This window comes from Ctenocephalides felis, unplaced genomic scaffold (assembly GCF_003426905.1).
Source record: "Ctenocephalides felis isolate EL2017-DRISC unplaced genomic scaffold, ASM342690v1 CF-g0.4_SCAFFOLD_01886, whole genome shotgun sequence".
NCBI classification, from domain to species: Eukaryota; Metazoa; Arthropoda; class Insecta; order Siphonaptera; family Pulicidae; genus Ctenocephalides; species Ctenocephalides felis.
The window spans coordinates 5927936-5949950 of record NW_020538040.1 but is presented as its reverse complement, the minus strand read 5'-3'; the positions used below and the strand labels follow the sequence as shown (position 1 = coordinate 5949950).

At 28.1% G+C, this 22015-nt stretch overlaps 2 protein-coding genes across 3 annotated transcripts in view; both read right to left on the bottom strand.

Moving 5' to 3' along the window:
* Positions 1-22015, bottom strand: part of LOC113376640 (28S ribosomal protein S9, mitochondrial-like) — a 71410-nt gene that overhangs the window by 8851 nt on the left and 40544 nt on the right. For both annotated transcript variants that reach the window (XM_026616637.1, XM_026616636.1), the window contains exon 7: positions 2403-2565. In XM_026616637.1, coding sequence (XP_026472422.1) covers positions 2403-2565 — 163 coding nt within the window. The remainder of the gene's footprint in view (positions 1-2402; positions 2566-22015) is intronic.
* LOC113376639 (transient receptor potential channel pyrexia) lies at positions 8650-12225 on the bottom strand. Its single transcript, XM_026616635.1, is given in 3 exon segments — positions 8650-9952; positions 9954-12007; positions 12010-12225. Coding segments are annotated over 3 exon segments (2952 nt in total). The 5' UTR covers positions 12194-12225; the 3' UTR covers positions 8650-9238.

Sequence of the window (22015 nt, the reverse complement as noted above, 5' to 3'; positions counted from 1 at the left end):
TTTCAAATTTGTCGTCAGTAGAGCTCATTCTTTTATTATTATGATTTTGCTCGTCAATAGAGTCCTTTTTTCCTTCAATGACATGCTAGAGAAAAAGTAATAAGTTTGCTCGTCAGCGTGTTTTTTTTTCTAATTTTTCTGAATTTGCTTGTCGGTAGAGTTTTTTTTCTGATTTTGCTCGTCAGAAAGTACACATTCTTTTTCAAAAAAGTTCTTAATTTGCTGCTCGTCAGTAGAGATCTTAAATATCATCAAATGACATTTAAAAAAAACTCAAATTCGTTTTTTTTTTTGAAAAACATGAAAAACGACTCAGCATAAGCACAGTCTAAGTGACAACCTAGAACAAATCTATTCACAAGTGTGTTTAGATTGTGATCTCGCGGGAGCACTTTTTCAATTTTGTAAAAAATTATTGAAAAATAATTAATAATCAGTATAAGCACAGTCTTAGATACATTTGGGTACAAAAATATTTACAAATTCGTTTCGACTGTGACTGTATGCAGCATTTTTTCAATTTTGTTGTAAATAATTAAGAATTATTTTTCTCGTGACGCAGTATAAGCACAGTCTAAGTGACAACCTAGAACAAATCTATTATCAAATGTCGTTAGATTGTGACTCTATGAGCACTTTTTTAATTTTTGGAAAATTATTGAAAAGTGTAAAAATGAGACCGTATAAGCATAGTCTTGTTTACATTCGGGCAGAAAAATAGTTGAAAATTCGTTTAGACTGTGACTGTACAGAGCAATTTTTCAATTTTGCGTAAATTATTAAGAATTTTTTTAAGCTAATATTTTTGAACGCGATTTTAAAGTACACCGAGTTATTTTAGACAGTTATAGTATTAGACAATATTGTAGACAATTCAATTTTGCACAAACTTCTCATACACATCATTCATGCAAAACGAATGGTTTTAAAAATACAACAAATTTAATGAACAAATGCACCATAAGTATGTTACCATATAGTGCTGTCAAATTGTAGATCTATCAAGAGAGAAAGGGTTGATATAGATAAATAAAAAAAAATATAAAATTATATATATAAAGAAAATAAAAGAAAAAGAGACCCTAAAATGACTTACACTACAAACACTAAACTGAAGATACGTTAGTAATGAATTTACTAATTAATGATTAAATGTAACCAATTTTTAATAACTTCTTGAGTAGATTATAGTTTTATTTGGAATATTTAACGACGAGAATTGGAACATTTGTAGCTCTTCTGGAAGTGTGTGAAATCAAAGAATTCATTTAGATACAAAAATTTATTTATCGCTTTATTATAATATTTTAGTTGTTGCTTGTTCAAGAGTTCAGGACTAACTAACTTTTTATTTTTACATTTTTAAAATATTTTCAATATTTCTAGTTTTATGATAGCTCGCCGAAGGTACATGAGCTATCATAAACTTTTATTAAGGGTTGTCTGGCAGATGTACAAGATGTTCGCAACATTTACCGTTACTTGGGATTATACATCGTTCAAATAAATTTACTTATGACTATTATTTATAATTATAAAGAACACAGTTCTCAACAATATATATATATATATATATATATATATTATATATATATATACATTAGGGTGGTCCTTAAAATGGTCATTTTCGAATTTCTTTGCTCCCATGTGCTCAAATGATTCCAAATTGATAAAAAACAATTCTCTGAAAGTTTTATCTCTTAATATTAACGTTTAGATAGAGCGCAATTCAATCAAAGTTTGTATGGAAAGAGCATGGAAAATTTTTTGAAAATTTAAAAATAATGTTTTAGAAATAACTTGGCGACAAATGAATAAGCTTTATTCATTCATTCGTTCGCTAAATTACATCTAAAAAACATTTTTTTAATTTTTGAAAAATTTTCCATGCTATTTCCATACAAAATTTTGATTAAATTGCGCTTTATCTAAACGTTAATATTAAGAGCTAAAACTTTCAGAGAATTGTATTTTATCTATTTGGAACCATTTGAGCCCCTGGGAGCAAGGAAATTCGAAAATGACCATTTTAAGGACCACCCTAATATACATATATACATATAAATATATAAATATAAATATAGAGAGAAGAAAGAGAAAGGGTTGAAATAGATAAATAAAAGAAAAAAGTATATACATGTGGGGAACAAGCAGGCGAGAATAACAAAATCACTTGTCATATTTTTCATAGCATTAATTTTTATAATGAATGAAATTTATATATTTTTATATATGTGGAGTTTATACTTTCATATCCATAACTACTCCCACATAAGAAAATAATCAAAAAGAGACCCTAAAATGAAGAATCCAACTTTACTCACAGTTTAACATACTTACACAAAAAATGGTCTGTTTTTTAAGATTTATTATATAATTTTTTATAAATATTATTTACTTACCCAATCTCATTTTCTCAATCATTTCCTGATCAACAAAGCTCCTCAGGCCCCATGCGATGCCCCAACGGATGGCCCCAGCCTGGCCAGAAGGGCCGCCGCCCTCCACATTGGCTTCAATGTCAACTTTGCCGTTCATTCCGGTGAAAATCAAAGGAAAGAGCAGCTGAAAGAAAAAAATAAAGGATGAAAATTAACCCTTTGACTCGGATGCCGCCGCTCCGGCGGCAAAATACATATAAGTCTCGCAATTTGCGAGTGGAAAGGGTTAATAATGTTGAAGGTCGTTTTTAGTTGTTACATATTTGACAACGTTGCATTTGAAACAAGCAGCAGATGAATTACATCTGACAACGTTGTATAAAGGAAATAATTAGGTGTAAGAAGATTATAGAAAATGTATTATTTCAATAAATTTTTAGATAAAAATTAGTATTCTCAAACTATCTAGACTGTCTATAGCATTTTTAAACTTTCTAGAACACATTTTTAAACCATCTGTGGACCATCTACAACATTTTGAAACTAACTAGAACCATATAGAACATTTCTATGCTATCTAGAACATGTTTAGACCATCTAGAACAATTTAAAACTATCGAGAATACTTTTAAACTGTGTAGAACATTTTTAAACCATCTATGTACCTTCGAGAATATTTGTGAAGTATCTAGAACATTTTTAAATCATATATAACATTTCTAGAACATGTTTATACCATCAAGAACAATTTAAAACTATCGAGAATACTTTTAAACTGTGTAGAACATTTTTAAACCATCTATGTACCTTCGAGAATATTTTTGAACTATCTAGAACATTTTTGTTTCATCTAGAACAATTTTAAACTACCTAGAACGCATTTTTAAACTATCTAGAACAATTTTAAACTACCCAGAACACATTTTTAAACCATCTTTGCACCATTAAGAATATTTTTGAACCACCTAGAATATTTTTAAACCATCTAGAACATTTTTAAACTACCTAGAACACATTTTTAAACCATCTTTGGAACATCCAGAACATTCTTAAACCATCTAGAACATTTTAAAGTCATCTAGAACACTTTTAAACTATCTAGAACATTTTAAAATTATCTTTGGACCATCGAGAATATTTTTAAACTATCCAGAACATTTTTAAACCATCTTTGTACCATCTATAACATTTTTAAACTATTAAGAACATTTCTAGACCATCTAAAACAATCCTAAACTATCTAGAACAATTTTAAACTATCTAAAACACATTTAGAACCTAGAAGATTTCTAAACTATCGAAAATATTTTTTAACAATCTAGAACATTTTTAACTAGAATATTTCTAATCTATTGAGAACATTTGTGGACTATCTAGAACATTTTTAAGTTATCTAGAACACTTTTAATCGATTTGTCGACCACTTAGAACATTTCTAAACCATCTAGAATATTTTTAAACCATCTTGGAACCATCTAGAACACTTTTAAACCAACTAGAACATTTTTAAACTATCTAAACCATCTCACTTAAACTATCTAGTATTTTAAACCATCCAGAACTTTTTGAGACCATCTACAACATTTTTAAACCATATTTGGATCACCTAGAACATTTAAAACCATCTAGAATATTTTCAAATCATCTAGAACACTTTTAAACTATCTTTGAACCACCTAGATCATTTTTAAACTATCTAGAACACTTTTAAACTATCTACAACATTTTTACATCATCTTTGAACCATCGAGAATATTTTCAAACTATTTAGAACAATTTTAATACATATAGAACAATTTTGAACTACTTAGCACCATCCAGAACATTTTCAAGTCATCTAGAAAATTTTCAAATCATCAAAAACTATTTTATACTATCTAGAACATTTTTAAACCATCTTTGGACCATAAAGAATATTTTTGAACTAATCAGTGAACCGTCTAGAACATTTTTAAATCATCTAGAACACTTTTAATCTATTTAGAACTTTTAATCTTTCAACCATATGGAACATTTGTAAACCAACTACAACATTTTTTAAATATCTAGAACATTTTTAGACCATCTAGAACATTTTTAAATCAAAGATCATCCAGAACCTATCTAAACCATCTAGAACATTTTTAAAGGTAACTAGAACATTTCTAGAAAACATAGAATTTTTTAAAATTATCTAGAACATCTTTAAATCATCCTTGAACCATCTAGAACATTTTTAAACCATTTAGAACATTTTCAAATTATCTAGAACAATTTTAAACTACATAGAACACATTTGTGATCCTCTGTAACATTTTTAAATTCTCTAGAACTTTTTTAAACCATCTTTAGACCATCTAAAACATTTTTAAACCGACAAGACCATTTTTAAACCAACTACTTAGAACACATTTTTAAATCACCTACTAGAACATTTATAAATGAACTAGAATTTTTTAAACTATCTAGGATATTTCTAAGCTATCCAGAACATTTTTAAATCATCTAGAACACTGTTAAACTATCTACAACATTTTCAAACCATCCATAACTTTTTGAGACCGTCTAGAACATTTTTAAACCACGTTTGGTTCATCTAGAACATTTTTAAACTATCTAGAACCTTTTAAAATCATCTTTCAGATACCTAGAACATTTTTAAAGTAACTAGAACATTTTTAGAAAATCTAGAAAATTTTTAAATTATCTAAAACATTTTAAACCACTAATAACCTTTTTAAATTATCTTTGAACATCTATAAATTTTTAAAATAACTAGAACATTTTTAGACAATCTAGAAAATTTTTAAGCTGTCTTTGATACATACAGAACACTTTTCTAGTAACTAGAATATTTTTAGACAATCTAGAATTTTTTAAAACTATCTACAACATTTTAAAATCATCTTCAGACCATGTAGAACATTTTTAAAGTATCCAGAACGCTTTCAATCCATCTTTGGATCATCTAGAATATTTTTAAACCGACTAGAACATTTTTATACCATCTTTGGACCTTCTAGAACATTTTTAAACTATCTAGAACATTTTTAAACCACTAAAAACGTTTTCAAACCATATTTGAGAAATCTAGAACATTTTTAAAGTAACTAGAACATTTTTAGAAAATCTAGAATTTTTTTAAACTATTTAGAACATCTTTAAATCATTTTTCGACCATCTAGAACACTTTTAATCTATCTTTGGGCCATCTATAACATTTTTGAACAAACTAGAATATTTTTGAACCAATTAGAAAATTTTAAACTATCCAGAACATTTTAAAACCAACTAGAATATTTTTAAATCAACTAGAAAATTTTAAACTATCTAGAACATTTTTAAACCGAATAGAAATTTTTAAACTATCAAGAATATTTTTCCAGAACAGAACATCCAGAACATCTTTAAACCAAGTAGAACATTTTTAAACCAACTAAATATTTTTTAGAACATTTTTAAACCATCTTTGGACCATATAGAATATTTTCAAACTATCTATAACAATGTTAAACTGTCTAGAACACATTTGTGATCGTCTAGAACATTTTTAAACAATCTAGAACACTCCCAAACTATTTAGAACGTGTTCCACTATCTATAACTTTTTATACTATCTAGAACATTTACACACTATCTCAAATATTTTAAAACTATATAGAACATGTTCAGACTATACAGAACGAGTTTTAAGTATCTATAATCTTTAGATTACCTACAACATTTAAAAACTATCTAGAACGTTTTCAGACTATCTAGAACATTTACAATATCTATACATATACTATTTATAAATTAAAAAGCTTCAATGTATGTTCGTCACATGAAACTTTAATATAAAGAATAATGCAAAATCTACATAAAATACTGAAAACTAAAACATACATAAATCTTATAAACTAATATACTATATAACAGAAAATATCACAACAAATACAAATATAATTATATTCATCTTATATAAACATTTCAAAAACTAAATATATAATTATAACAAAAAACTAGTTAATTTTAAACTTTACACTATAGTTGACAGTAATTTTGTAGAAAAGTAATAAAATATATAATGTATAAATGAGTTGCTGAACTACAGAGGGTCAAATGTGAGCTAAGAAGTTTTACTTCAAATATGGCATGTGGGATATCAAATAAAAGGTCGCTATGAGACTTATCCAAATACCCTATTCACTGTCGTAAACAATCGATAGGTTTTGGTATACATACAATTTCCAATATTGTTTTATACTATTTTAAAGTATACCCACTTGCCATAACGTTTTTACGCAAGACAGTATTATTGATAATTTAATTTAGCACAAATTCACCAAATATTCCATTTATCTCAAACAAACGGTTCAAGAGTTACAAGAGATACAATTAAAAGAAGACCAATGGGTTGCAGTACAGCAAGTTAAGATGTTGTGACGTCAAATAGAAATAGATGTTGTGACGGCATGTGGGGTATCAAATGAAAGGTCTCGACGAGCTCTAACCAAATATCATCAATATAATCACAATAAAACAATAGAACTCAATAAAAAAAATTAGTTGCATTAAACTTCAAATTCCTATATGACCTGAGGTCTATCATACTAGTGCAAAATGTGAAATTTGAAATATATATAAACTTTACAGAAAGATTTGGATTAAAAAATAAAATACATGACATTGCAATGTAAATTTATCGAATGCGTTTTAAAAAAAAGCATACAACAGAGTTAATTTTTATAATAAATTTATGCAAGTATAAATCTTATTATATTGTCTGTAAAATTCCTAAAAATTTATTCTAAATATTGACTAAAAGACTATAAAAGTTATAACTATAAACTATAAAATGTTACATCCTAAATCTTACAAAACTACACTAAATCACTTATTGTCAATATTATATAGTCAAAAATATTCCACTAAAATACGTCCTGAAGAGTTCTTCAAAATTATTTATTGTCAAATCTATTAAAAACCACGAGATTTTCGAAATAGTCACTAAAAGATGCGAAATTTGGCCAAACTTGATCATTGACTAAAATGCAGCAACTATTTGGTACAATCATTATAGTTGGGGTCACTTCAACTGGTCCCAAATAGTTCTTTATTTTTGTCTTCATATTTGACAAAAAATTGGTTAAATTCACTAAAATCCAGTAAATATTTAGGCAAGATCAGCACCAATTACGGTTGAGGTCACCAATAAATTCAACTGAATCTTATATAATTCCATTATAATTTTGTCTTCATATTTGATAAAAATTTGTTTGAATTCACTAGAAGCCAGTAAATATTTAGACAAGATCATTAAAACAGTTAGGGTCACCAATACACTTCAACTGGTCCTGAATAGTTCTTTAATTTTGACTTCATATCTGACAAAACTAATTTATTTGGCGAATTTTTAATGTTGCTCGTCAGTAGAGTTCCTTTTCTCTAAAGACACTTCGATATTATTTCTCTTACAAATTTTTAACGTTGCTCGTCAGTAGAGTTCTTTCCTCCAAAGCCACATTTCAACATTATTTTACAATTTTTTACAACTTTTTTCAAAGACACATTTCAATATTATTTATTTTCCAAATTTTTAACGTTGCTCGTCAGTAGAGTCCGTTCTCTCGAAGACATTTCGATATTATTTATTTTACAAATTTTTAACGTTGCTCGTCAGTAGAGTTCTTTTCTCCAAAGCCATACTCCGACATTATTTTACAAATTTCTAACATGGCTCGTCAGTAGAGTCCTCATGCAGATTTTTTTATCGTTGCTCGGCAGTAGAATCCCTTTTCTAAAAGCCACACTCCGACATTATTTATTTTACAAATTTCTAATGTTGCTCATCAGTAGAGTCCCTTTTTCTGAAAGAGACTTCAATACAATTTTTTTTACAAATTTCTAACATGGCTCGTCAGTAGAGTCCTCTTGCATTTTTTTTATCATTGCTCGGCAGTAGAGTTCCTTCCTTTTTCCTTTTCTCAAAGGTACACTTCAATAATATTTCTCTTAAAAATTTCTAGTGATACTCGTCAGTAGAGTCCCTTTTCTCCAGAGACACCAATTTTCACAATTTCCCTACTAATGTTGCTCGTCAGTAGAGTACCTTCTCTCGAAGACATTTCGATATTTATTTTACAAATTTTTAACGTTGCTCGTCAGTAGAATCCCTTTTTTAAAAGCCACACTCCGATATTAATTTACAATATTTTAACTTTGCTCGTCAGTAGAGTCTCTTTTCTAAAAGCCACACTCCGTAATTATTTTATAAATTTTTAACTTTGCTCGTCAGTAGAGTCCCTTTTCTCAATTAACAATTAACAATTAAATATAATTTCTTTTAACATTTTTAACGTTGCTGAAGAATTGAATTCGCCACATTTTATCCTGCATTATCACCAGTTAAATTTTACCAGAAAATTGATGATTGATTACAAAACTAGTATGACCATCTATGCACAAAACTAGTACCAGAGATAATAATCACGTTTGTCTTTTATTAACACTCTTGCCTTGTCATAATTGTCCTAATTATCACTCTTGCCTTGTTTGCAAAACTTGTCTCCTTAATCTAAAAATTCACCAAAATCAGTACCCAGTAATTATTAGAAAAAGTCCTTGAATTCATCTCTTTTTGTCCTGTGCTATCACTTTATCCTTTATCTCGTCATTAATAATTTTGTCCTACTTTATCACATTCCACCTTAATTTTTCACCAGATAATCACTGAATTTGTACAAAACTAGTTTGGCCATCTAAGCACCAAAACTAGTACCAGACATAATAATCATGTTTGTCTTGTAGTATTACCCTTGTTCTAATTATCACTTTCTCCCTTACCTTGTCAAAATTGTCCTTTACCTTCACTATTTTTTCAGCTTATTTTTCAATCCCTACGACTTGCTCTTCTTCCCCAAACTATTCCCATGATGACTCTGCTTAACCAGCACAGCCAGCAATTTCTCCACAGTTTTCTGATTAGCAGCCAAAACATCCTTCAAATCCCTAACCTCCAAAGTCAACAACTCTATACGTTCTGCATTATCATCAATCTTATTTTGCAAAGTGCAAACACTTGCACTATCAAAACCACCATCGGAATCCGACTTATCATTATTGTTCTCCAATTTGCTCTTGTAGGAAAAATAGGTCGCTGTCGACCCTTTGGATGAAATTGTATGACCTAAGTGTTTTCTGGTTTTCGCAATATCGTACGCCGACATCATGATGTCCCTTGGCAAGCGTTTTTCACCGGGGTTTAAGGGTTTCACGCTTAAGACGACCCTGTAGGCTTGAGGGCTCACCAGGGCTGACCAGTGTAGCATGCGTCTTAGCCAGGCCGGTAAATAACCGTTGAATAAAGCTGATTCGATGTAGGAGATTAATTTGGTTTGGCGTACCAATTTGCTCAAACCTGCAGTTTTTTTTAGCCCTTGAATATCGTGTACAGCAATACCCACAAGCAAGTTCATCAATATAACTGTAACAAACAGCAAAAAAAGCACAAACGTTATTTGTGCTGATATTTCGAGCAAAAACGGCGGGTCTTTACCATCAGGATCATTAATCAAAAGTGCTAAGTCTTGTTCACCGGTCATCATCACCAAGGACGGTTATAAAGCCCATAAAAGGGTTCGCAAATGATGATGACGACGGGAAAATTACGCAAAAACTTATGGTGAAGCCTACGAGCATGCAGGAGTATGCCATGAGGAGTTTAGCAAATTCGCCCTGGACTTTTGTGTACATTGCTACATAGGCGCCAAACACCGGCAACTGGCCTATCATCAGCATCAAATTTGTCCAGCCTAAGAGGACTGCAAAAGCACCCACATGATTTTGCCAAGTGTACGTCCTGTTAGTGTAAATGTAACTTATTACAAATACACTGATTATTACAAACCACTCGATAATGTTTTCCAACTGGGTCACGTATTGGCGTACAGTAGAATACCCGGTGATACCATAAACTTTTCTGCATATCTCGAATACGGTTATAGCGACCAACACCCACCATTGCATCTCCATGACAAAAGGGTTATTTCGGAGCATATCACCAAGCATTGACTGTTTTTGGCATAATTCTTGTTCCTGTATAGTTTCTTCCATGTCTTTGCTACCATTGTAACAATTGTGAGCCAAAGCTGTCAAGACGTATAAAGTCAAAAACAAGACGAAAATAAAACAAAACACCAGGCGTGCAATATAGTACTTCCTGATTTTTTCCCACTTTACGTACAAAAAAGCCGCACACAAGGGATGTTGCAGGATTTCTTTACGCCCTTCGTCCACAAACGTGTTCAAGTAACTTATTTCACGTGGGTGACAATGCTGGAGGATACTTCTAAAATCAAGTTCCAATTCTACTTCCCTGTTGCTAGATTCGCGACTGTGGTGCAAAGTTATTGCATTATCTAGTTTTTGGTCAATCATAGCCAGACTTGCAGGTGTTTTACGTGTAATAACATTCAAAGCCGAGTTGCCTTTTTTTGACTTAGTTGTGACATCAGCACCGTGAAATATAAGCATTTCTACACACTGGGATAACCCGTCTAAAGCCGCTAAATGCAATGCCGTAAACCCATAAACATCCTTCTGGTTCACGTTAGCGCCCCATGCAATCAGGGTTTCTAAAATATCAAACGCCGACTCCGATTTGCCGATGGCTGCGTGCAGTGGCGTCCTGTGATCAAAATCTTCAGCATTCGGATCAGCACCCCCTTGACGTAATAGGCTTTCGACACACTCAAGGCTTGATGTGCGTGCGGCTAAATGCAAAGCTGTGAAGCCTCTATGGTTTTTTAGGGTAGCATCGGCGCCTTTGGCTAAAAGCAAATTGACGCACTCAGAATTACCTTCATCGGCTGCTAAGTGCAAAGCTGTGGACTCTTTTTCGCGTACACAAATTCTTATATTCGGATCGGCTCCTGGTGAATCTAAAAGTACAGACAGGCATTGTGCGTGCCCCAAATCCGCAGCCAAGTGTATAGCGTTTGTGCCATTCGGTTTTATAGAATTTACATCAGCACCTTCAGAAATAAATAGACCTACACATTCGACAGCGTTAGCACGTACAGCACAGTGTAGTAGGGATTCTTCGCAGTTCAAGCGATTTGTGTGGGTTATTATACGTGCACCGTTGTTTATCAACATTTTAGCAGTTTCGGGCGAATCGCCGAAAGCCGCACAATGCAAAGGTGTATAGCACTTCAAACACTGGTTTACATCGGCGCCTCGTGCTATGAGTTCTTTGGTACTTGCTAAACAGCCGCTGAAAGCGGCCAAATGCAACCCAGACAACCCATTAGCATCCGCAAAATTAACATCAGCTCCTAAATCCAACAAAGGCGCTACTAGGTCCCAACGTTTCAAAAAACACGCCCACAAAACACAAAGTTGCTTCTCATGTTTCGACGAATCTTGGTCAAAAAACTGGGGCACGTTACCAGCTACAATATCACCCGACTCGATATCATCCAGCAATTTCGTACGTTCATTAGCACTTCGCATCTGGTCATGTAAACTGTTCCTAATAGTCTCACCACAAATCTGGACACTCAATTCCGCCGAAGGCTCGTCAAAACTATCATACATACTGGGCGCACTCTCAGCCGGAGGCGAAGGACCAACTTCCATATATTCAAAATCATCCGAAGGATATATTGATCCAAAGCCGATTCGGCATCGTTTCGCCACCTAACCATCATGCAAGGGGCAGCGGTTTTAAATCTGTTTTGTTGGTTTAAATTTATGCCAGTAAGGGTTGATAAGGGCGATGCTTCGTTGTTTTCCATGTGAATTATTCGGGATGGATTCGTGGCTGCTATCGATGCTGCACGATTCAACATGGGCCGTTTGAGTTTTTTGGTGCTGAGCTTGGCTGTGCCTTCCTTGTAGCCGAGATTCTCCATGGTAGTAAAAGATGATAGACTTTTGGTTCAATAGGTTTGTTTCGGGGCTAAAGACGTGTGTTTTTGAGTATTGTCCATTGTAAGGTCTTAAGTGTCATTTTGGAGTAGAAAAATGTCACTACATTATTTTTATAACTGCATTATAACCTCGAATATAAATATTAATGTTCAATTTGAATTACAAACTTAATTTTTAGTCTTTCAGGGCGTGTTTTGGTTTAATTCCAACTGTAACCTCAATTTGCAACTTTTTAGGATCAAATTCAGTTTTAACACTCAATTTCTAATTTTTTCGGGTTGAATTCAAGTCTATTTTTATAACATATTTTATTCAAAATTTTAAATTTATTGTAATTGTTTTCAGGCTTTGTTCTGGCTCAAAAACGATATAAATATTCACATCAATCTTAAGAAAGTCTAAATTCAGGTTCTATTGCAATTACTAGGTTCACTTTCGTATTTATTAAACACTATTTAAATTTTAAGTTCAATTCCAGGTTATAACTCATTTTGTACTGAATAAAGTCCTTTTTAGGCCCAAAAACTATATTCAAATTATTTCTATTAGGTTCTATTGTCTATTGTCTATTGTCACCACTAACTAATTTTAAAAACGTGTTTTTCAGATTCAGTTCAAGCTTAATTATCCCAATAGACTTTAATCACTAAATAATGTCTTTTTTAGGCTTTAAACAACAAAGATATTCAAATCAAATTGAAGAAAACCAATTTAGGTTCTATTGCAGTTACTAACTGATTCAAGTTTACTTTCGTATTTATAACACCACTATTTACTTAAATTTCAAGTTTAATTCCAGGATAAAACTCATTTTATACTAAATAAAGTCTTTTTCAGGCTCAAAATCGATATTCAAATTAATCAGGTTCTATTGTTACCTCCAACTGATTTAGTTACACTTTCGTTTGTTACACTATTTGAAAAACAAATTAAACAGCTTTTCAGGATCAGTTCAGGCCTAATTATCACAACTGATTTTTTATTAAATAAAGTCTTTTCCAGGCTCAAAAACGATATTCAATCAATCAGGTTCTATTGTCACCACTAACTAATTCAGTTACACTTTTGTTTGTTACACTATTTTGACGTCTTTTTCAGGTTCTGTTCAGGCTTAATTATCCCAATAAATTTTGTTTACCAAAAAAGTCTTTTCCAGGTTTAATTCCAGACTCAACTCGATTTGTACTGAATAAAGTCTTTTTCAGGCTCAAAAACCATATTCAAATTCTTGTTACACATTCATTTATTACACTATTTTGAAAACGTGTTTTTCAGACTTAATTATCCCAATAGATATTGTTTACCAAAAGAAGTCGTTTTCAGACTTTAAACAACATAAATACTCAAATCAACCTAAAGAATGTCAGGTCTTATTAACACCACTAACTAAACTAGGTTTACTTTCGTTTGCTGCACTATTTAAAAAAAACTTCCTTTTCAGGTTCAACTCAAACCTTATTATCCCAACTGATATTTTACTAACTATATTCTTTTACAGGCTCAAAAACAATATAAATCGAACGTCAATTCAGGTTCTATTATCACGAACTAAACCAAGTCCACTTATTATTATAAAACCACTATTTAAAATTTCAGGTTCAATTCAGGCTTACTTTTACAACGTGAAAATTAGTTTTTTAGCGCTCCAATTTTTATATGATCTATAATATATAAAATTACTTAAAATTGATGAATAAATCTATCAGCAGGCTTTAATTATATTACCAATAGTTTTGTATGCACCCAACTATTTTTTAGTTAGAAAAATAATAATTTGAACATAAATTGGCATAAAATATTAAAAATTTAGCCATAAGTTTTTTCAGGTTAAATTCAGGCTTAACTTTTATCACAAACGGAATTTGTCACCACATTCGATTTTTGAACTCTACCAGTTTTTATAAATTGTTATTTATAATGAACAATGAATACCACTAGTTCATATAAATTCTTTCAGGTCAAATTCAGGCCTCAAAAAACACTTTTTGACAGTTATGACAGCTTTTAGTTAACAAAAAATGCCAAACTCGAATTTAACAATGTGCACATAATACATTTTTTTTAATCACAAATGTCTATTTTAAGTTAATTTCAGTTTGAACTTTCAGGTTCAATTTGCACTAGAACTTTAATTTTGTAAAACTTTTCGAAAACAATTTATAATAAAAGTTTTATTTAGGTCCAAGTATAATTTGAACAATTCTTTTAATTTTCAGTTTTTCAGGTCGTATTCAGGTTTAATTTGCATTATAATTGAAGTTATAATTTACAAACTCAATTTTTAGCTTTTCAGGGCGTGTTTAGGTTTAATTCCGACTGTACCCCCAATTTTCAACTTTTCAGGGTCAAATTCAGGTTTAATTTAAAACACTTAATTTCTAGTTTTCCCGGGTAAAATTCAGGCCTCATTTGCTCTACCACTGAATGTTCACTTTTTTACGTCAAATTCAGGTCTTATTTGCACTAGACCTCAATTTTAACAGTTTTTTCAGGTCCAATAAAGGTTTAAATTTGTTAAAACATTCAGTTGACACTTTTTACCACTACACATTAAAAGTTCACTTTAAACAGTTTTTCAGGTCCAAATCAGATTTAATTTGCACCATAAAACCTCAATTTCACATTTTTTTGCACTCAGTCATCAATTAGCGTTTGTTATGCACATGTACTTTACTTAAAAATGCACTTTTACTTCTTTGTATCATATTTTGTGATTTATTTATTTATAAATGTACTTTTATTTGTTTATAAAATAAATACAAATTTAAAAAAAAAGTTCTGGAAAACTTTTCTCTGCAAAATTTATGTTTATCTAGTTCATAAATATAAAAATCTGGAAAATGTAAAAAAAACTAATTATAACTAAAGTTTTTTTTAAAATTATGATTACAATTTTTAAATTGTTTATTTAATATTTAATTTAAAAGCGTGCACACGATTTCTTTATCTTTTCGACCTTAGAAATTTATTTATTTTGGGATTAAAAGTTTATTAACACTTCTAATTTTATTTTGGATTGTTTATTTAATTAAATCAAATACAAAAATATAGTTACGTAATAATTAAAGATATATAAATAAAGTTTTTCAGGCATTCATCCAATTATTAAATACAAATTAAAATTATTTGTAATTTTAGTTAATGTAGCATACGTTTCGTGTTTTGATTTGACTCGTCTTCAGTTTTATTATAAATATGAAATAAAAATAAAAACAAACACAAAACAATTATTAAATATTATACATGGTATATCATAATATATTTTGAAAATATAAGCACGTTTTTTAGGTTCAAAATTAATTTAAAAGCAAATTAGTGTATATAATTTTATATTTTTTATCAAAACAGTAATAAATTTGGATTAAAATTTTTAAAAATCGCACAAACTTCGTAAATTGAAGACAATAATGTTAATAAAATTAATTTAAGTCAAAATTTGCAAATATTCAATTTGTTCTATCAGATTTATTTCAGATTTTGTTTTAAGAATGATAAATTTATATTTAATATTTGTAATTTTTATATATTATAAATTCAAAAAAATGAATATATTTATTCTAAAAATCTGCACTTTTCATTTTTATTTAAGTTCAATTCAGGTTTAATATTTTCTTTTATTAATTTTGATAGATTTTTCTTCAAAAAACAATATAATTTGAAGCTAGAATTAAAGAAAAGCACGATTTTTGTAAATTAAAGCCAAAATGGTCTCTCAAGTTTATTTCAGATTTGAAATTTATAATTTTAATATATTTATTAATAAAAAAAAATTTACATTAAAAATGAAAAGAGTAAAATAGTCTTATTTTAATTTGATTCTGTCTTATTTTAATATTTAATTTTGTTAATTTTGATAAAGTTTTCTTCAAAAAAAAAATATAATTTGAAACTAATAATGATAAAAAAGTAAAATTTTCGTAGATTAAAGCCAAAATGATCTGTCACGTTTAATTCAGTTTTAAAATTTCTAATTTTAACAATATATTTATTAATAAAAAAAATTAAAGTAAATGTCTTATTTTAACATTTAATTCTGTTAATTTTGATATATTTGAATTTGAAACTAAAAATAATAAAAAAGCACGATTCTTGTAGATTAACCCAAAATTGTTTATTTCAGGTTTAAAATTTATAATTTTACCAATATATTTATCAATAGAAAATAATTTTACATTAAAAACAGAAAGAATAATTGTCTTATTTTAATATTTAATTTTGTTAAATTTGCTATATTTTTCTTCAACAAAATATAATTTGAAACTGTAAAATAAAAAAAAGCCCGATTTTTGTAGATTAAAGCCAAAATGGTTTATTTCAGGTTTAAAATTTATAATTTTACCAATATATTAATAAAATATATTAATAAAAATAACTTAAATTAAAAATGGAAGTACGAAAATGTGTTATTTTAATATTTATTATAGTTTTGTTAAGATTGATATATTTTTCTTTAGAAAAAAAATAATTTGAAACTAAAAATAATAAAAAAGCACGATTATATTGCAGTCAGATTATTTTAAGTTTTGTTTTAAGAATCATATATTTTTATTCAATTTTTGAAATTCTTTAATTTAATTTTTTTAAATTTGTCACTTTAAAAATCCGCACTTTTATTTTCATTTAAGTTTAACTTCAGGTTTAATATTTAATTTAAAAAACATATAATTTGAAACAAAAAGTAATAAAAAAGCATGATCTTTGTAGATTAAAGCTTAAATGATCGGTCAAGATTATTTCAGATTTAAAATGTATAATTTTAACGATATATTTAGTAATAGAAAATAATTTTACATTAAAAATAAAAACAATAAAAAATGTCTTATTTTAATTTGATTCTGTCTTATTTTAATATTAAATTCTGTTAATTTTGATAGACGTTTTTTCAAAAAAAAAATTTAAACTACAATTAATAAAAAAAACACGATTTTTGTACATTGAAGTCAAAATAGTCTGTCAAGTTTTAAACTTAATAATTTGAACAATATATTTATTAATAAAGAATAATTTACATTGAAAATGGAAGTATGAAAATGTGTTATTTTAATATTTATTATAGTTTTGTTAATTTTGATATATTTTTACTAAAAAAAAGAGAAATTATTTGAAACTAAAAATAATAAACACGATTTTTGTAGATTAAAGCTAAAATAGTATGTTAAGTTTATTTCAGGTTTAAAATTTATAATTTTAACAATATATTTATTAATAAAAAATAATTTTACATTAAAAATAGTAAATAGAGTAAATGTCTTATTTTAATATTTATAATAGTTTTGTTAAGATTGATATATTTTTCTTTAGAAAAAAAAATAATTTGGAACTAAAAATAATAAAAAAACATTATTTTTGTAGATTTCAAATCTAGACAAAAAGAGAGTGAATGACTTATTTTAATATTTAATTTTGTTCATTTTAAAATTTGAAACTAAAAATAATAATAAAACAGGATTTTTGTCAGGTTCATATCTGTCAGGTTTTAAATTTGTAATTTTAATAATATATTTATTAATAAAAAAATAATTTTACCTTAAAAATGAGAAGAATTAATATATTTTCGGGCACAAAATTAATTTTTAATAAAAATTCAAAATAATAGATTAATTAGTAAAAGATAATTGTTCGAATTCTGAGTATTAGATACAAATTATCTCGTCAGGTGCGTATTTTTATTTAAAAATATTTTTATTTTGAAAAAAAAAATATAATTTTACGCTTAAAATAATAATTATTATCACTAATTGTGTAAATTAAGAACAAAACGTCAGGTCATTTAAGAAAATTTGATATTACAGTAAAAGTATTAAAATTGGGTTCATTATAATTAAATTTTATATCAAATTTTAAAGTAATTTAATAAAAACAACCATAATTACAAACGTTGAGAATATAATATTCAGGTTTTCTTCAGATTCAAAATTACATTTTAAATTTGTACGTTTATTCTCGAATAAATTGGCTTAATCAAATTAAAATGATAAAAATAAAAACATAAAAAATATTAAACATAACAAATTGAGAAAATCTCTATTTATGTTATATTAATATAAGAGAGCAATCTTATCTTAAAAGATAACACTAAAATTTGCTTTCATAATCATAAGTTCAAGTAAATATAACTAATTTGAAATACTGAATACAAATTTTAACGGTTTTAAGGTTTAACATCTTATTTAAATATATTTATTGATAATTGGATGGATAATTAGTTTAGAAGTCGTCGTTTCAAAAAAAATCCAGTTTCATCTTTATTAAATGCTCTTATAATATTTTTATTTAAATAAAAAAATATTAAATTACAATACGCTTGTCAGATTTAAAAAATTTACACTAAAAATAGTAAAACTGCACGATTAAAAAAATAATTTCGAATTTATATTATTTTATTTTTAAAAAAAGTGTAAACCTCTTCTTGTCAGGATTAGTTCAGGTTTGAAAATTCTATTAAATTATCTTATTATACAATTGGCACAAACTAACTAATAAAGCGAACAAAAAATATTGATTTTGTAATATTAGCCAAAATGGTCTGTTAAGATTATTTCAGGTTTAAAATTTATAATTTATATAAAATTTATTTATTGAAAAAGTATTAAATTACAATACGCTTGTCAGGTTTAAAAAAATTACCCTAAAATAGTAAAACTGCACGATTAAAAAATAATTTTCAATTTATATTATTTTTGAAAAAAAAATGAAATTAAAAGAGTAATACAAGTGTAAGTGTGAATTAAAAGTTGTCAGGTTCAGTTTGGGTTTAAAATTCCTATTAAATTATCTTATTATATAATGAAGTTTATTTCAGGTTTAAAATTTATAATTTTAACAATATATTTATTAATAAAAATAATTTTATGCCTTATACGTAATTCATTAGGAACATTATTTATTTTATGTTTATATATAAGAGCAATCTTATCCGAGAATAAAACATTCAAAAAATTTGGAGTAAAAATAATAGAGTCACACGAATAAAATTTAGGTTTAATATCTAATTTAGATTATTTTATTAAATAATTGGATGGATACTTTATATTTTTATTTTTATTAATATATATATAATATATATATATATATATATTAAAAATTTAAATAAATCACACACAACAATTTTAACAGCCGTCGTTTGAAAGAAAAAATTCCACTGTCAAACAACCGCTCGACTTTAACCGTTTAACCATTTAACCACCTTCTTTATAACCAAATCGATTAACCATTTAACTAACTATTAAATCATTTACCATCACACAATTTTTTTAATATTTCAATTAATTAATTAACTCTATTATTTAGTTGTTAACTATATGGAATCGCACGAGGAACTGAATGAAATACACCGGCGGCGACTGAGAGAGCAAAACGATCTCCTTCAGAGAATTCGAACGATTTATCTAACCTGAGAGCAGTGGCGGACGAAACTATTAAAAGCAGTGGTGGACGAGGAATTTATGAAAGAGGGTAGACATTGTAATAGAGATGTATAACTCACTCTAATATTTAACTTCCCGTAGGGCAAGTTGTAGTAATCGCAAAAAAATCGAAAATGAAAATTTTTGCATTTCTCGACGTTTCAAAGGTTTCTGAATATTTTGGCATATCTTAGAAAAAATTGATGTATGTTTGTGTGTGTGTGTGTGTGTGTATGTGTGTGTGTATGTATGTATGTGTGTGTATGTATGTGCGGATATAAATTTTCGTCGACGATTTCGGGAACACCGATCAACCGATATGAATAATTCAAAGAACATTCGATTGGTATTGATAAGGAGACGTGCTGATTAGTTTTTGGCGAAGGCAGGTCTAACCGTTCCGAAGATACGGGGCAAAAAGTGCCAAAAACGGTACCTCAGTTTTTAAGAGAACGGAGCGTCCGATTTTAATAATTCAAAAAACATTTTACTTGTATTGACGAGATGAATAGTTGATCAAATTTTCATAAGGGCAGGTCTAGCGGTTTCGGAGATCTAGTAAAAAAATGAGCCATTTGGCGGTCAAAAATGATCATTAGACATATGCACATCAAATTATCAGATATTTTATAGAGATTTTAACAATAAGTATAAATTTTGTTTACGTTCCCATGGGTTCCGTACCAATGTTTACGCGTTAGACGGCGACGCGGCGCTTACGCGCTTTGATAGTTCGTCTTTATGAAGTTAAAGCAGTACGCTTTGAAGAAAAGTTTAGATCTTCCAAAATATGTCAAAATTAAAAAAAAAAAAAATTTCAAAAAAAATGTAAAAAAAAAAAAATTTTTTTTTTTTAAAGTAATTTTTTTGTCCAATGTATAGTTTCTCAAACATCTTATTTTGTCGAAGTAATTTTTTTTCAAAAATGTTAATCGTTTTTAAAAAAATAATAATTTTTGGTACGGGAAGTTCCAGCAATTTGCCTTAAGGCACGATGCCTTAATTGCCTTAAGACAGAATTCCACTTACAGCTAGTTTATATTACAACTTCTACCTCAGAGTGAATCCGAGCGGAGTTGTATCGCAGATTTTGTCACATCCGACAAAATTTGCTGGAGATTTTTTACTGAAAAAGGATTTGCGTCGAAAGAAACGCTCGCTTTTTCGTCTCACAGGAAATTTTATGACTTTCTAGGTATAAAATAATCCAAAATAATGCGACTTTGCATTCTATAATCTGTATACGATAATCCTTGTCCGAAAATGACATCTTTGTCGTTTTCAAAAACCGTTTTTTTGACGAAAATTATGGAATTGGAAAACCGGTTTTTTAGTAGAGAAAGTCGGTTTTCACTGTTTAAATAAAAATGACAAAATATAGCCAAATATGAAAGATAGATGCAAGCGTTTTGATTATTGAAATCATATCAGTTCAAGAGAAGAAACTTCCTCAACTCAAACTTCGAAAAGAAAGGGTTTTCAGCCCTAGAAGCCACAAATAAAAGAACGAACAACTTAGAATTATTATATCAGGCTTTAAAAACAATTAAGCATAATTAGGTCGCAAGTATTACAGGAATTTTTATTTCAGTAAACGAATGACACGTTTAAGTAACAAATCGATAGATCTTTTCACTCTTTCAAAATCATATTTTAATAAACAAAAAAATAATTAGAATATTTAAAATGAATTAATTAAAATTGCTCGGAATAGAAACTCGGAGTTTAGCTTAATTCTTTTTAAAATTAAAATTGATATTAACAAGTATGTATTAACCATGTATCTAATTTTTTTTTCTTAATTTAATAAATGTTTTTTATATAAAAATGTATTATTTTTGTTTAATAGAAAACTTTACTTTCACTATCATAAAATATTTTCATTCTTATATGTGAGTATAATGCATGAAAAACGAAAAATTATATTCAAAGTTATATAATCCAGTTAAACTAATATTTTTTATATCTACTAATTAAAATTAAAATTATTCTGTGTACTATTCAATAAATTGAACAATAAATAAATTCAGTCGAATACTGCTTTGAATCGCACTTAATTTGCGGATAAATTATTACAGAATATTCGAGCAAAAATTTATTTTCTATATAAAATTCGAAAACCGGCTAAAATCGGTTTTTCTGGCAAAATTAAAATTCGAAAACCGGTTTTCTGAAATGTCGGTTTTTGTAAGAACTAGGATTTGTGTAAAAGTAATAGTATGGTAATTAATTAATTCTCGAAAAAGAAATAATAGGAGAATGTGAAGTATTAATTCATAAAAAATATTATACATATATTGATAAAGATTTGTTCATATTTCATACATAAAGTTT